The 17112-nt window shown below is 42.3% G+C and overlaps 1 protein-coding gene across 3 annotated transcripts; it reads right to left on the bottom strand.

The window, feature by feature from the left end:
• Nucleotides 1–5122: 5122 nt before the first annotated feature.
• On the bottom strand, nucleotides 5123–13874 carry SERTM2 (serine rich and transmembrane domain containing 2). Of its 3 annotated transcripts, none has more exons than XR_008451435.1 (3): nucleotides 13432–13874; nucleotides 8493–10566; nucleotides 5123–6524 (listed from the first exon to the last, which is right to left on the bottom strand). XR_008451435.1 is itself a non-coding variant. In XM_054075578.1 (2 exons), the coding sequence occupies exon 2, from the start codon at nucleotides 9987–9989 to the stop codon at nucleotides 9711–9713; it is 279 nt and encodes a 92-aa protein (XP_053931553.1). In that variant the 5' UTR covers nucleotides 9990–10566; nucleotides 13432–13874; the 3' UTR covers nucleotides 5123–9710. The 3 variants fall into 3 exon arrangements, 1 of the variants encoding a protein (XP_053931553.1); XR_008451434.1 differs by having other exon boundaries at nucleotides 5123–5953; nucleotides 6409–10566; XM_054075578.1 differs by having other exon boundaries at nucleotides 5123–10566.
• Between the last annotated feature and the right edge of the window lie 3238 nt (nucleotides 13875–17112).

Here is a 17112-nt window from a genome sequence, read left to right on the forward strand (position 1 = left end):
AGAAGTGTTGTGAGGTTTCCTCAGCGTGACAGAGGGTTGTTGTAGATGAGAATGACTAAGAGTAGTCTACAGTTGCTCGGGGATTAGATGACCAAATGTACACCTATCACTAGGTGTTATTTTGCCTGATGTTCTGTTATGAACGTTAAACTTGCAGTATTAAATAAGGAGACAGTGTTTAACATTGAAATTGCCTAAAACATGCCTTTTCCAGCTGTCTGGTGAAATTGAGCCCAAAATCTTCTTTTCATTCAATGGAATGGTCTTACATGCTTTATAACGTTGAATAAAAGATCATTCAGACTCACTCGCAAGAAAGAACAAACAGCCTTCCTCAGAGGAGGACTGTGTGTTGTATTTATTTACAGATTGGTCTACTAAAAAAAAAAAACAAAACAAAAAAACAGAGCCAAATGATAATTAGAGCTGAAAGATAATACCCAGGGAAGTGAAAACCTGGTATAGTTGGATCTAATCACCTGAGAGACAGACAACAGCTCTCACTGCTTCCCCGGCCATGGAGATGTATGTTTGTTGTGTTTGGCTTTCCTTGAAGGAAACAGCTGAGAGAAATTATGTACCCACAGAGACAAAATCTCCAGAAAACTCACCAAACCTAGCAACTCACAGGTCTTCCTGCCTCAATAACTACATGATAACAGTCCAGGGAAAGCAGATTGGTTTCTCCTTGTTTTAGCTTTAAATTACATTCCAAGAGAATGTAAACTTAAGAATGTGAAGATATCATCAAGATAATTTCTCGCTATCATTTTCCTGTGTTCTTTCTCAAATGGCTGACACAGTGATACACAGAGGTAGATGAAAGGAGAAGCACATTGACAGCGCACAGAGAAAACTGGGTGCAGCTCAGCTGCATTAGCTGTACCTGACCTCCATGTGAGGAACTGCCTGTTGAAAGATGCTTTTTCAAAGCAGGTTATGCTTATGAAAAATAGTTTAAAGTTTGTCTGCATTCCAAAGTCTTTGGCTGGCAGGGCAGCATCGACTCTTGTCATTTGGTTTGGCTGCTGCTGGTTTGTCAGTCTGGTGCTTGCTGTGAGAGAGGTCGCATTGCTCTAATGAATGCTCTGAAGAAATAAGAAATTACTAGTATCTGCCATCACACCCTCCATTCTCATCTGATCTGAGTCTATTTTATCCCTGTAGTGGAGACGTATGGAGGTTTGTGCAGTTAATTGTGGTGAATGATGTCAAGTGTCAAAATCCAAGAAGATAGTTCTGCCAGTAAGAGAGCAATTGATTCTGCCCGTGTCTTTGCCTCTGAGACTGAGACTTACAGAACTGTCTGATTTCTTTGAGAAGGTAATGGCTCTGAGTGATGCTGGTATAGCATAAACCGCTTGTTATTAAATAGGTTACTGACATTGTCGTTGCACATGACGGTTCTAGCACATAGACAATACCTTTCTCTCAATCTAAGTTCCTTAGAAGCAACAACATCATGATTTAATGCCATTTTGCTATTGTGAGCTATTGTGATTTTAGCGTGGTATGAAGCTGAAATGCTGTATAGTACTTCCTGCTGATAATCCTTTCTGACTGTTACTGTATCCCATGCAAGGTTAGTCCACTACTTCATTGACCTCTTTGACTGGCCTGTTAGAGAGGGAGTACATCACAGTTTGTCATCCAGTAGCCTGAATTCCAACTTAGCCTTTTTTCTGAACTGTTCAATTTATGGGGAGCTGTTATGTGTTATTATAGAAACCAAAACTTTATAAATCGGTTCTTGTTAGGGTGTTGAGTTTTGAGCTTTATTAATTGAATTGGTTCCTGCTTCATTTCCTCTCTCTCAGGGAATATTTAATGTTTGTGGGCAAGTATGCGCCTGTTTTGAAGTTCAAAACTAAACATGCACTGATATAGTCCTCCTATAGGTCCTGCTTATCTTTACCTTTTTGTCTGATATGCAACTGGTCTCCAGATTTGGTGGTTTTTTATATAAACATCCCTAGCAGTCAGCTGTGATTAATTGCTGTGATTTACTGTGTGTCTCTTCTGCCTGTTCTTGGATTCAGAGCTGGATCGTGGGTGAAACATAGAGCAGGAGAAAGCTATGGTCACACATTTACACAGTTTACATTTACACAACAGACCTTCCTTTGCCTTGATTGCCTGTTGTATGGACTATTGTTCTTTCTGTCATGGATACTTGTCTGCCTGCATAAACTGGACACTGACCTAAAGTTTTAATTGGAAATATCATGCTCTGTTGCCTGCTCTCGAGGTGTCAGTAATTTCTGATCTGAAGTTTCCTCTGTGGGAGGAAAAAAAAAGAGGCAATGATGCTGAACTAATCAGTATTCATAAAAGGTAAAGGCTTCTTCAAGCCTTTAAGTGGCAGGAGTGATACCAAATTTAAAGGTGTCATCTGTGAGCGTTATGTCTGGACTGTGACTTTCTCATGGACATGGAAGGCAGCTTTTCAAAGAAAAGCCTTCAAGGTGTCATCTGGTTCATCCCTCAAAGCATGATAAGCTCTTCCTACTCTCTTTATTACCACTAATGTCCAGTGTGGGCACTGAAGATACTGAATTTCCACTACGGCAGCAACCATTTGGAGGTGTTAAGATTTTTTTAAGCCAGGCAAAACTCATTGAAAAAGTTGAAATAGAACAAAAATCTCACCCAGGTGAAGTATATACTCAGTCTGTCAGCCTATCTTTCCCAAATTGCTTTGCCACAATTTTTTCTCCAGCCTCATGCCAGCTAAGCTGGTGCTGAGTAGTCGGAGCATGGAGTAAGCAGGGCAGCGAGGCAATGATGTCTAGTAGGGAACTGATGGATAGTTACAAGCGGAAGTCAAACAAAGGAAAAGCAGATTCAGCATTCTGATCCCAGTGGTTTTTCTTCTCAAGTAGCTTGCAGATATGCATGTGGAGAATGTTGCTGTGCTGCAGTTATCTGTCAGCGGTCCCTTTCAGTGTTGTTTATGCTCTATAACAAACAGCATTGAAATTCAACACAACGTTAGCCAAAACCAAGTGCATTCAGAATGCTCCTCTTTTCTCTCTCTGTTTTGTTGGTTGCATTCAGCCACAGCAAGTCACATTTCTTCCCCATTAGGTGCCAACATGAAGTAAATGCAAACCAGTGTGGTGTTATCACCTGAACTCTGCATCCTGACATAGTCGGTGCCGAAAGGGCTGTTCAGAGCTTTTTCCAATCTGTGGAAGCATGAAAAATTTGTGAACAAGAGCAAACTCACATCAGTTTGATTCTGTTGTGACAAGCTGTAAGATTTGCCAGTGAGTGTATTGTAGCAACCTCACAGTGGCTCAGATGTGAGCTTCCTGGGGCATGATGTGCTAGTCCTGCCGCAGGCTCCTGCTATCCCAGAGATTGTGGAGGATTGTTGAGGCATGTGGAGTAAAGAGGGGGGGAGATCTTCCTTGTAAATTTTGCTCAGCAGGTAGCATCCAGGTTTGTATCTTTCAACATAATGATACAGGCTTGGGTAGCCATAAGAAACCCACCCACGCCTCTCTGTGCACCACAGCACAGGAAACACCAGCTCATGAGTTTGGGGCCAAATGCAGGATTCTGATATGGGAAGAGCGATTCTGATAAGAGGGAACTGGGGTTGTTTAGCCTGGAGAAGAGGAGGTTGAGGGGAGACCTTATCACTGCCTTACAACTACCTGAAAGGAGGTTGTAAAGAGGTGGATGCTGGTCTCTTCTCCCAAGTAACGGGTGATAGGACAAAGGGAATGGCCTCAAGCTGCACCAGGGGAGGTTCAGATTAGACATTAGGAAAACGTTTTTCACCGAAAGGGTCATTGGGCACTTGGTACGGCTGCCCAGGGAGGTGGTGGAGTCGCCATCCCCAGAGCTATTTAAAAGATGGGTAGATGAGGTATGTAAGGATATGGTTTAGTGGCAGATAGGTATGGTTGAACTCAATCTCAGAGGTGTTTTCCACCCTGCTAATTCTATGATTCTAAGATATCCAGGTCATGGGTTTGTGTTATCCTGTAAAGAGTGCCCCAGTCCAGCACCTGCCTGCCCACACTATTCAAAGGGTAGCCCAAGCTCCGTTTGCTTTGAAATCTCCCCTGCGTTTGAAGGAAGAGCTTGTCTGCCTAAAGTTTGCTCACATGTGTGTGGTACATGGAAGCATCCCAGATACATGCTGCTTGATCCTTGCTGGTAAGTATGTGTTTTTTCATAAAACTACATGATTAAGCTATCGGGGTACAAGTGTTTCAGGACTTGAAGAGGAACTTGCCTCAGGACAACAGCCCAGTTTAAAGATAAATTTCTTGCTTCCAGAGAAGAACAGATTTCAAATATTGAAGAATGTTGCTGAGCTCTCATCTGATATGCAGGTGCCTGTTGTTTTCTCTTAATCAATTACCAGTAAATGGGGCTGTAAGAGTTGGACTATGGCTGTGAAGACAGAATTAATGCAGAGAGTGAGACAATTTAGGAAGTCTGTAGCTATTAGCTTGATCGAATTATACTTTGAAAATGGGTTAATAAATCTAAGAGGAAGGGAAGGTCTTCTGCATTATTCATCATCTGTTTCTCAGTTGACAAGTTTACATAAACATGAAATTCAGGTGGGAGTACAGGGAGTGGGTTTTGATTAATTACATATGGACTGGACAGACCTTTCCCTTTTGTATCCAGATCTGCTTTCACAACTTTGCATTGCCTACAACTGGACAACTTCTTTGTACCTTCAGCTGAATAAAACCTGGAGTACCTCTGAGTAATCCAGTCCCTCAAAATTCAAGTTCAGTTTGGGATCATTTTTCACACATCATGTCAACTGTCCTAGATGATACTTTAACTGTTCTCCCTGATGAAAGGACTGAGGAGGAAATTTTCATATGCTGCATTCTAGAGAGCAAACATGACAGGGAACAACTAATGATTGTGATTTTTCAGGTTTTAGTTTAATATCTGTCCCCATAGAAAGAACATCAGGAATTGAAGACTGCTTGTGTTCATGCTCGAACTTTCAACCTTCTATAAAAGTCTGCTATGAAAGGATAGTAAAGGTCTCAGAGGGCTTTGTGGGGTTGGGCGTTTGGCAGATGGAATGGACATGCAATTCTTTTTTTGTGAACAAATGTGAAATCTATGACAGGAGCAGTAACCGAAAAGAATGTCTTCCCCCATCCGCAAAGGGAGTCATCTCTTGTAGCTTTAGTATTTATTTATAGAATTATATATTTGGAAGCTTTTTACTTAACATTGTGTGTAGCCTTTATAAGCCCATTGCATCTATCAAGCACACTTCGGTATCTCTAGGTTTATTTTTCTATCAAAATGGCAACGACTAAGTTGATAGCTCATACACCAAGAAAATGCCATTTGGGATTTTTCCCCTTTTCAGATATATCTGCGTCTGAATTTTTAGTCATACATATTATTGTAAGACTGCACATTTTTTTTTTTGCAGGGCACATGAATAAACAGGACCGTGGACAAACACTGTCCATATGGGTACTAGTCAATTAAGCTGAAGTATAGGAACGCCACAAAGATGTATGTGCTTTGAAAAGAGAGATGCAGTCATTACACAGCCTTGCCCAAATTGCTACCTAATCTGTAGCAAATAAGATGACCTGTAGCATTTACTGTGGCAGAAAGTAAGTAGCAGGAGGAGTTGTCTGTGTCCTTCCTGGTTGGCTTAACCTTCTTTAAAGCAATAGCTGTCTGTCTGCACTAGGGTGTTACCTCATTAGTAGTTACCACATTAGTGACTGCAGAGTAAGGATATATTTCTTTTCCTAGTGACGACCAGGCATAAAAGTAAGTTTTAATTAATGCTGACAATTAAGTAGATGTGTGGCCTCTCATAGTAATTGGGTTTCAAACATTTTTTATTTCAAGTAAAATGAAGAAAGGTCCTCAAGGGGAGGTCAAGGTTGATCATCCAGTGAGTTATGGTTTTTGCAAAATTATGGTCTTCTCTGCAGCCCTGTGAGGACATGAAAAATATGCATTTATGTTTATGTATTCTGACACACAATGAACGTATTCAATGTATCAACTCTTTCTCCTCAATACTTAAGGGTTCGTTAATGCAGGAAAATCATGGATAGGAATGTGGATAGGAATCATATGGATGAGGTTACCCAAGCATGAATCTTGTAGAACAAGTGTGTTTTGGGGAGTTACACTGTACTCGGGTCCTGATATCTGCTAGACTAAATACCCTGGGAGATCTGGAAGTGATGGTGGTTTTCTGACGACTGTAGGCTTACTCTGGCTTCCCATGGCAATGCGTAGTCGTTTTGCTGCTCCTTCAGAACAACAGGTGGCTGTCTTCCCCCACAGGTAGGGGACGGAGGTGGTGATGGATTTACTAAATAGTCATACTTGTTTCCAGTGTCTAAGGTGGGAGGAAACGGTCCTGGTTGAAGTAATACTCACACAGACTGGTAGGCGGTCTCCTTACATGGATGCCCTCTGAGGCCAACAATTAATTAGAAATGAATAGCACCACTTGAGCCTATTTCTGCACATGAGCCGGTCTCTCAGCTCCACACCTGGGAAAAGTACAGAGCAGTCAATGACTCACCATTGACAGCAGTGTGTCTTTTTATTTTTGTTGAAACTCTCCAATTTTCTGTGACAAGTGGGAAGGAAATAGAATGTTGGAAGGGAAAGGTTTGGATGTGACACCTGCAGTTTTCCAAGTTGTAGCAAATCCGTGCAAAAGTTCCAACTACCACTCCTTATAATCAAAGAATGGCAAGTCCACTGAAGTCAACTCAGCAAACACAGGTCAACACATCCCAAGAGTCTCTTTTCTCTGAGAAATTGGGTCTTGGATGTTACAAATGAGAACAAAATGCAGGGGGAAGACATTCTCTTATTTCTTAATGGGAAAGGCTTTAAAATTTGTTTGCATTGTACAGAGGAATTAGGATCTCTAAGTGCCTCTGGGACTGTAGATGTCTCAAGTGAGACATATAGTTAGTGTGAAATGAAGCTTTCCAAAAGAAAACGTGTCATTTTTTTTTTTGTGTTAGAAGATGGGGCTCTCTTCCTTAGCAGTATTATATAGAAATACACAGTCTGCCCAAAGACATAATATGATGTAATGTGATGTAACGTAATGATGTGTAAAGTGATTGCTCCTTTATTTACAGTATATTTACTGAATAAGTTTTAAATGGTTGCGAGACTCTTCTGAACTAACCTTCTTTAGTGAGAAGGAAAGAAATACAGTCTTGACACCTACTTCTGGAGGGCTTTTCAGCTGAGATCAGAGCAATCATAGTCTGGGTCCCAGCTCAGATCTGATACTGTCATTTTCCATTAGGGGACCTGATATTTTTTGTCAATATTTTAATCTGTCCTTCGGCTCCTTGGAAATAAGGCTTTTTCACAGATAGCTGTGCTGGAAGGCTAAAGAGTTTTAGTTGATTATTTAATATGTTAGAATATTCATGGTCTAAATAAGCTGTAGCATTTGAATGGCATGTCAGGAAAATTGAGAAGATGTACAGGGCAAGCCAGATGTTGAGCCTGGGCAAGCCTGCCTCACGGTGGCTGAATGAATGACACGTACTGAGCCAACTTGATCTGCATAGATTTCTGTTAAATTTAAACGTAATTGACTGACTTGGTAGCCGTCTGCCTCAGCTGGATTAATTTCCAAATCATCACACAGGATTTGGGCTCTTGTGCAGTACTGAGAGTAGCACCCTTTGAGGAGCCAATCTTTAGATAGGATGTGAAGCCACCATCCTGCCTGGTGAAATCTGTGTGTTGTCCTCAAGACAGAAAGCTTGAGGGCAACCCACCTCCTGCCTTCTTTTCCAGGTAAACACAGCCAAGTGTGGCACAGGGAGCTATTGTGTGTATTGTTTGCTGTATTCCCTTATAGAGTCACTGTGCTATTTCACAGATTAAACCTGTTTGTGTGGAGGTTAATGCAGTATCAAAGGTGCTAGTCAATATAAAGAAGCAACCTTTAAGTAGTTACATACTAAATACGTCGGTGAGAACAACACTAGTCTTGCCTGTGGAACAACTGTGTCCGCATTGGTGTTACTTGTGATTCTGCTCTCCCCGACACACAATCACCTGCAAAAGCCATAGTCCTTGTCCAAACAGCTCATGCTTGTGAAGACCTTTAAAGGTAAATAAAGGACTTGTTGCACACAAAGCATTTGAGAAATAGTTTCTTGTTGCCATCATAAGCCCATGGAGTCATTGTCATCTATAATTTTAGCGCTGTTTTTGTATGGGGAGTGTACAATTTCCAAGCCCTTGGAGAGAGGAGAATTGGCAAATAGGTCTGTATAAATGTGGAGAGTCCCAGGGGATTTTATGGCTAAGCTAGAATTAGACTGTAATTAAGAAGATAAGCTGGGTAAAATTTGTGCCCTTCAGAGGTGTAGGTGAAACAATCTCACTCAAAGTTTCTCTGTAAGAGGCACTGGCTCTCCCAGATTTGGTTTGTGGTATTTGATTCCATCTTTCCCATCCACAGAAGCAAAGCCTACCTGTATACATCATTCATAGGTAAGGGGACTCGGTCAGATTGTTTTTTCATAAATTTAAGTGAACATTTTTTTTTTCTCACTGTTCCAAAAGATCCACCAGGATATTTGAACGCAGTTCTGTCTTTTAGTGCTCAGTGAGTTTACTTTCCATCTGCACATTCCCTACTAGTCTATGTCCAAAGCTGTTCACGCTACTCATTATTGCAGTGCCAGGCCCTGGCCTTCTTCAGCTTTCTTTGGAGGAAAACAAATGAAAAAGCTTTGGAAGAACTGGTCTGTCTTTTGAGAAAGAAAACCCAAGGATATGAGAGGAAATGTTACGGATTTGAGTCTCTTAGGAGAAAAATGTTCATTTGACGCACAAACTTTACATCACAATTTAATTTGATACTGGGAAGGCTGAAAGGCGTGAACATGTTTGTATTCAGCTCAGTTAATGTCAGAACAAAGGAAGAGAGGTAGAGAGTCTTTTAACTTTTTTTTTTTCCTCTTCTGCTGCTTATTTCCTGCTGATGCTTTCTTTTTATTTCAAACCTTTGTTAAATTTTATCTTTATTTTCTTTCCACTTTTAGAAGTTCTGTGTCTTTCTTGCATCTGGAATGCAACTATCCACTGCATGGTTTTTAATGTCAGAAAACAATAGTTCTAGCAGGTGATGAAACTTTTATATACTTCTGAAACTCTGTTGTGTAAATCCACCATTCAAGTAGGCAAAAATAGTTTAAGGTTTTCCTTCTTGAATGTGAAATACCTGAGAATTTCCAAACCACTGATAATAACAGCAACATGCCCCGTGGGATCTTGCTTATACCACTTAACCTTGTTGATTCGACTCCACAAGCAAGGAATTTACAGGCAGAGATAGGCAAATACAGGCTTCACGACACATTCTGGTGTCTTTGAGGTTTTGGCTGCCATTGTTGTGGCTTTTACCATTTTCTGCAAGGGTTTTCAGAGGGATATGAGTCTTTCCTGACAGTAGTAGGTTTCTGTAATGTAAATTTTATTGAGGCACATGTATTGCCTGTAGTGTCAGCAGCCAGTGGGTTCCAGGCAGTCAGTCTGCGCTGCGGGACGCTCTCCAGATGCTCTGTGCTGCTGTTGATGGATGTAAGATAAGTTACAGGGCTCAATAGGCAGGCAGAGATTCTTTCCACTGCCATTCAGCTGAACAAAGCATGTTTCACAAGAACACAGCCCTCTTTGCTTTGGGGTCTTTAAATGGTGGGAATCCTGCTGTGCATTTCCACATCCGTGAACTGCTGGGCGTTTTCAGTGTTCTCTGGAGATGTGGTGATTGGGGAAATAACATGCTTAAGGCGCAAGAGCATGGAGAAAAGCAATATGAGAAGGATAGCCAGAAGTGTTAGGAACAATCCCATGTACACGTAGAGGCCAGAGTATTTATCTGCTGTTGTGTCTACTTCTGTCGCCAGAGTTGGTAAGTGGACACGGCCAGTCAGGTTTCCACGGAATTTGAAATAAATCTCAGTCATTGCTCTCTGTCAGCTTTGGTCCATTTTCCCTATTTACTTTCAGGTTTCCTGTCTTACCTCACGAGATCCACAAAGGAGGTCAAGAGGGGAAATTTAGGACAGATAGTACAGTGGCTTCAGCAAGAAATGCCCCATCCTCTTTGTCTCAAGACTGCTGGTTCACACAGGTAAGAACACTGCATGAGAGAGGCCTTTACGAATAGTTTTGCAAGTTGCTATTGCAATGATACAAGCATTAGACTTGCGTTTTATGCTGCCATCTGACTTTTATTTTGTCCTGAAAATGCTTTGGTCCTTCTTTTGGTGGGTCACTTCCTTTGACAGGTGAATAGCTCTGGTCCTTCTCTCAAGCTGAGCTGCAAAGGTTTGCACTTCTTTGGTCTTTGCAAGTGTTGCTTTCCAAACAAACTGAGTCAGCTTCCTGCCAACGTCTCCCACAGCAGGTGGTTTATCCTTGTATGAGCTGGGGAAGGTGGTTTTCTGCTTGGCGAGACTGCTGTGGTTTGGGCTATTGATACTTGCTTAAAGAGTTTGGAGTTTTGAGTTTCTCATTAGGAACAATCAAAAAGTCAGCTTTCTAAAAGGAAAAAATGAGAGAGAGAAATGAAACCAGGTACCAGAACAGCCTAGCCTATATGTGGTATCTTTAGAACAAGTAGATAAGAAAACCCTTGTCACACTCCTGTGAGACACCTTGAGATCAGGAGAAGCACTATTCAGAGAAAGGCCATGGAAATCTAATTGTTAAGGTCGCCTCTGGCAACACTCACTACTTACTTATGGGTAAGAGAAGGTCCCATGGTCTGTGGAATCAGATTTCACAGAGGAAGGGAAGATATGAATCCAACCCATGTCTTCTACCATGTGTGTGTCTCATTTATTGTTTACTGGGACCCACTGTTTCTGAGGCAGGGCGCGTGTGGCAGGCATCCAGAGCCTGACCTGCCCCACTGGGGCAAGTCTGCCACGGGATATGAGACTTCCTTCACCCCCTGGGAGCAGAGCACACTATAAATGAGGGGGATCTTAACATTTTGGTTTTTTCTTCTAGCTGGAAACAGAAAATATAACTGCCAAAATTTCACTGTAAACGGTGCATCCAAAAGCATCATGTACAGCTTTGATAAGACCAGAATTTTGGTTTCTTTAGCTGAGGCAAAAATGATAGCATTGAAACAAAGTGATGCAGTCCTTTGTAGTGGTCACTACATAGACACCTGCAGGAGATCTAAACAGAGTAATATTAGTATGGTAATATATTATGGTTTTCAGATTAAAATCATAGAATGATAGGTTGGAAAAGACCTCTTGGATCATCAAGTCCAACCATTAAATGAAACAGTAGGTCAAAATGGTAGAAGTTCCAATGCTTTTAGATGAAGATTTCACCTAACAGACGTATTGCTGCAAAACATCTAGAGTTTTGTGGGCCTTCAATTTGTGAAATATAGCTGGTTTATTGACAGTGTTTGGTTATGTTCTCCCCATGTACCAATGAGAACGATGGCCTCTTGTTCTTCAGGGAGAGGTAGTTGAAATCTGGAGGCCTGAGTCACCAAGGAGCTGATATTCAGGCTTTCATTACAAGCAAGACAGACCCACTCTGGCTTATGTGATGGGGAAAACATCTGATGTGCTGAGGTTTTGTAGGGATGCTGGAGATTTATACCTTACCTCCCAGCTCCTGCTAAACCTTCCTGGGTGTAAATGCTTTGGAGATAACAATCCAGTTTAGGGAATATTGAGGCAGATCCTGTTTAGTAACAGGCTGTCTCTGCTGGGCCAAATTGGGGATTGAAAAAATTACCTGGGGATTTGACTTCTGCAGTCCCCAAGTGGATAGTGGATTCTGTGATGTGCTTCATGAAGGAGGGTGTGGGCAAACATGGTAGAAAGGTGCTGCCCAGTATTTTTCCAGGGGCCAGCCCAGCCCCTTTGGAACCAGTTATTCTGGCAGCAAGTTTGGTGCTGATGCAGGAGCACAGGACGTGAAAGCGAAGGCTGTGTTGCAGCCAGGCACTTCTGCTCTCAATTATAGGGCGATAACTCTGCGATTTTCACACTTCAAACTTATAAGTGGACATTATTCCCCCCATGAAGAATATTCTTATGCTACATAGCAGATGGAAAATAGAGGGTGTGAAGTTTCCTAGCCTTATAAAACCTCTGTCCTTAAAATATTTCTCTGTTGATGATGAAATGCAGTCAGTCTAAAATCTGACAGATATGTGAGTTCAAAGTACATACCAATGTCTTTGCCCATCTCGTATGCTGTCTTACTGAGAGGAGAAGCCAGAGCTAGGTGCTCTCCTTAAGGAGCAGAGAGCCTAATGGCTTTCCATACTTCCATACAAATTAGACTGCAGAATGCCAAGGACATTAATCTGACGTTCAATAACTAACTACAAGCCAAGATGTTGAGTTAACAAGTCTCAGCTGCATATTTATTGATAAAAGGAGCAGATTAATATTAAAACATATTAGCAATGGGGAGTTGGCACAGCTTTCTTTTTGTTTTCAATCTCAACTGTAGAATTGTCAGGAGCAATCAACTATTCAGAGTATGGAAAGCTGTGACATTAACTACATCTTTTCCAGAAATGATTCAGTAGCTCCAGGCAACCCCAAAGATTTTTGGTTTTCAACTACCAATTATCTCATTGAGCACATCTTTTTGCATATTAATCGATTTAGCTTTGCTCACTCCCCTTTAAGAAATAGACGCTTGAAGGCTGTGCAGACCAAGGTCGCGTGAAAATAGGGGATACACAAAGATTCGGAAAAAGAATGTGTATAAAACAGGTCAGTGTTAAAACTTAGTATGACTCGGATTACAGGAGGCAAAACCTCACTGGTTACCCCAAGAAGCCCTGAAGTCCGTGGAGAGTGGTAGAAAGCAGAAGTAAAGCAGTAGTGCAGACAGGCAATACAAACTGATGTTGCAGTTGCAGTACATCTCCTGTCTTGCCTGCTTCCTTTCACTCTTACATTCGGTTTAATTCCACTTGCCAGTAAGGCATCTTTGAAAGCACAAGTAACTTTTCTGAGTTTTCTTTTTTCCTACGCAATACTCTTAACTACTACAAAGAAGTAAGTGGTTCAAAATACAACAGTTACTTGTGTAGCTTCTCTAGAGCTGTAATTCAGAGTGCAGTGAACTGGCTGGCAAGTGCAGAACAGTTTGATTTTGAACACAGTACCAGCTGTATTCTGTCTAGGTGACCTCTAGAGTGAAAATCGGCATTGAAGAAATGCAAACAAAGCTTTAAAGTATCGATTGTTGTCCGTGGCTTGGTTTTCTCCTGGGGGATCTGGGGAGTGGGGGTGTTCCTTCTTTCAGTGGCAGATGGTATTTTTTGTTCTCATGTTGAAGCACTAGATAGCATGCAAGTGTCTCAGCTGTGGTCATGCATAGGAAGAGAACAGAATAAAGCATAGTTACCTTTCAGAGCAGGCAGGAGTGTTGGGACTGGGCACTAGAGCAGCTGGTTCAGACCACGACCTTGCTGGTGACTTATATAGGAACATCTTCTCCCAAGTAGTGAGATTTGTGCAGGGAAGATTTGCTGTCTTATTGCTGGAATCAGGATATCGTCTTTTCAGCAACAGACGTACCAAAGTGCACTTTCTTCTCCGCTACTCTCGAATTCACATGGTTTGCTGATGGGGATGGTTCTTAATCCCAGTCTTGAGGTGTCAACTGGCAGCCCAACTGGACAGCATTACTGCTGATGCCCTTCCGTCACAGGCAATAGGAGTGGAGGGCAAGGAGCCCTCTCTTCATGAGCTTCACTGCTTGGATGGAAGCAGCCAGTCCCCTCCCTCAGCAGCCGCAGGCAACGGAGCGAAGAGGATCCGTAGAGCTCCAGCGCTGCTGCCTCTCGGCAGCAGGCAAGGAGAGAAGGGAGGGAGGCTGTGAGCTCAGCTCACAGCAAAGTTTGTGCAAGGTTTGTCTTAACCCTTTCTTGCTTGCAATCGGTAAACAAGACTTAAGCTGCCTGCTGATTGTGGAGTAAGGCATGAGCCAGGAGGACTGATTGTTGGATTCTGGCTCTAATTTTCTAGAAGATGCAAAGGTTTTGGGGTTTATTGTCTCTTGGGAAGGGTTACCTTGTGAGGGTTTTCTTCTGGATTCCTGTCTGAAACTGTGGACAGGCGTCACTTTTCAGCTGAGACCCTTAAGGCAATCCCCTGGCATTTTGATGTATTTTTGTCCCTGTGCTTACTGTTTGGTGATTTGGAAAGGGCTCTATGTGGCTGGTTTGTTTACAGGTCCTCTCTCCCTTGAGTAGTTTGAAACACTGCATGAATAAGCGTAACCCTGACTTTGAAGTGTTGTAGGCAAAAATAATTTTTACCAGTTTGTGAATGTGTGAAGCACAGATCTGCCTACGAGGCACCACAGAAATGAAGCAGAAAGAGCCAATGCTGAGGTGAGAACCCACGCCATCCTGGTCTCTGATTACCACACTTTTAGATTTCTTCACTCCCCCCAGGCTGGCAAAGTGAGGATGTTTTGTTATCCTGTTTCAGTTACAACACAAATGAAACTGTATCAGTGGATTGCTGTAATTTTAGTTGTGTGTGTGTTTCAGAAGAGTGATGGGGAGTAAGATTTCCTTTGCTTTACGCAGGGTGGCTTGGTTTTTTGAGGACGAACGTCAGTTTGGGATGCACTGCAGCAAACCCCATGGTTTCACCAGCAGTGGACTACAGCTCCAACCACTGAGCTGTGTACAGCTGCATGCCGCTGTATTTCACATGTTGATGCCCTTTGTGCCCCAGCAGATGGGTTGGAGGCATCTCATGGTGGTCAGCCTGACCCACTGGCTGGCCACTTGCCTTGTGGTAGTTCCCAATGTCTACAGGTTGTCTTTCGTGACCTCTGTTTGGGCACGGGGAGCAAAATTCCTCTCTGAAAAGTGAGTCCCACACAAGGGATCAGGAAAGATGAGTTCATTCTCTCTGCAGCTTTGAGTGACAAAATAGAGACATTTGATCTCAAAACAGTCTTCTCAGAATAGCTCTCCCTCTCTGGTCCCCAGTGGCCACAGCCTGAACAGAGGGGCCAAAGGGTAATGAAACCCAGAGCTACACGACTCTTTCGTCCTCCTGGGGTGGAGGGCTCTATTAATAAATCCATCTCCCCTAGAGCTTCAGTCTCTGGAGCTCACAAGCACAGAGTATTATTGCAATGCAGCACTATTTAGATAAATAAAACATAGTCCCAGGAAAAAAACCCACAATTCCTTCACACTTCTGTGGTGGGATGAACCCTCTGAAAACCAAGACTTATAAGGCAGCTTTGATTGCTGATTTTATTTTGCATTTGCTTTGTTAGAATATCATGTGCAGTGCCCGGTATTGCAGTCTATGCTGCGATTCCCTGCTAGGTGCATGGGAACGAAAGTAATGATAAACCACAAAGAAGACTATGTGTATTTTCTCCTGGAATCTGAACAATTGCTGCTTTACCAACAAACTACCTGACAGAACCTCCAAATCTTGGATACTTGCCCTCTTGTTTAAGGAAAAAGTGAGAATTCTGTTTAACCAGGAACTATGTTGCTGGATGAGTTCTGAGACCCAGAAGAGACAGACGTGTTGAAATCCTGCAACCCTGCTTTCTGTATAATGCTAATGAGCAGTCTGAAATGAAAGCCTCTCTCTTCCTATCCATGCAGTCCAGCTTCTCTGCTCAGCTTTTCCTCCCTTTGTTGATTTTGCAGTAAATTATCTCTCCCTTTTGTAAGACCAAGCTGCTGTTTGCTGGAAAGGGTATGCTTAGATTTCTTGTTTCCTTTGTAGCTGAATATAATAAAGACAGATTAATTTTAGATAATGACACAATTTATACCAGCTGAGGCTGATGAATGCTTGACTGACTGATTGCTGAATTCCTGAATTGTTGAAAGTATGTAAAGCTTTCTCTCTATGTAAATTTTTGGGTCCATCAATGACAAATTTGTGCTAATGAAGGTGTAAAAAATTGTAGGTGTACAATTCGTAAAATGAAGGTGTAAAAATTCCCTTGGAAATACATAGTTATAAACACAGTGAAAGTAATTTTTCAAGCAGCTCTTAAGAATTTGGGGGCAAAAGACCGGGGACCTTGTTGGATTCTTTCCTTTGCATTATTTGACCTATGTCTCAAGCTTTGTATTAGGTCATTTTACGCATCTTTCTCGTAGTGGTCCCACACCAGTTAGTGAAATTTGGATTTAACAAAGAGCATATAAGATCTCTCAGTGGTTATTAGCGAGCATAATCTGTATGTTCCTACAGGGATACTTCTGTTATCCACATCATGACTCCTGTGAACATAGTAAATGCATACTTTGGGGTTTCAAAAATTACTTTCAGAGCAGGTGCAATGAGTTGGAGAAAGAGCTGTGCGCTCCTCTCCCTCACATCCCTTTCATGGCAGACCCATCCCAGAGTGGTTTATTCAAGCCCTCAGCTATAAAGACATTCCATCATTTGGGGCTGTTCACGTGTAGGAGAGCCAGGGCCGAGCAGGGGTCTTTTTTGCTAATGTCAGTGCATCATATTGAACTCAGGAAAGAGCTACAACTTGGCAGGTGCGTGCGCACACATCAAAGATGACAGAGGAAACAAAAGCAGTGGCTGAGTTCTCGGTATAAAGGGCAAAAAGTATGTTAATTTAGAGCAGACTTTTAACTCGGACCTGTTACATCTGAAAGGTATTATGTGTTTAGACATATTTTCCACCTGCTGTTTAGAAACTCACCATTTCTCCACTACCATCCTTCCTTTTCCTCCTGTGAAAACAACGTCTCCCCTTCACCTGCGTGGTTGATCCCTCCCTGGGTGAGTGCTTGGCCGACTGAGCTGTTGTGCTGGCTTGCCTGGAGTTTCACTGGCTTTCAGAGGACTTAGGGGGACTTCATCCACCCGTGACACCACTGCTAGAAATCTGCATCAGATGGCCTAGAAATCAGTACTGTGAACTTGTAGTATTCATTACTTACGGCAGTAATAATCATACTTCGCACTTCTGCGTTTTCAAGATGTTTAGCAGTTACACAGTCCCTCAGCGCGGTGCAGGCGATGTTGAAGAGGACTGCCAAGCATCTGATTTTTAACAGCTTTTGTGGCTGTT

The sequence above is a fragment of the Cuculus canorus genome, chromosome 10 (genome assembly GCF_017976375.1).
Source record: "Cuculus canorus isolate bCucCan1 chromosome 10, bCucCan1.pri, whole genome shotgun sequence".
Taxonomy (NCBI): domain Eukaryota; kingdom Metazoa; phylum Chordata; class Aves; order Cuculiformes; family Cuculidae; genus Cuculus; species Cuculus canorus.

Bases quoted from the DNA above. Each gene is read 5' to 3' on its own strand.
- SERTM2 (XM_054075578.1), bottom strand. From the start codon at position 9,989: ATGACTGAGATTTATTTCAAATTCCGTGGAAACCTGACTGGCCGTGTC.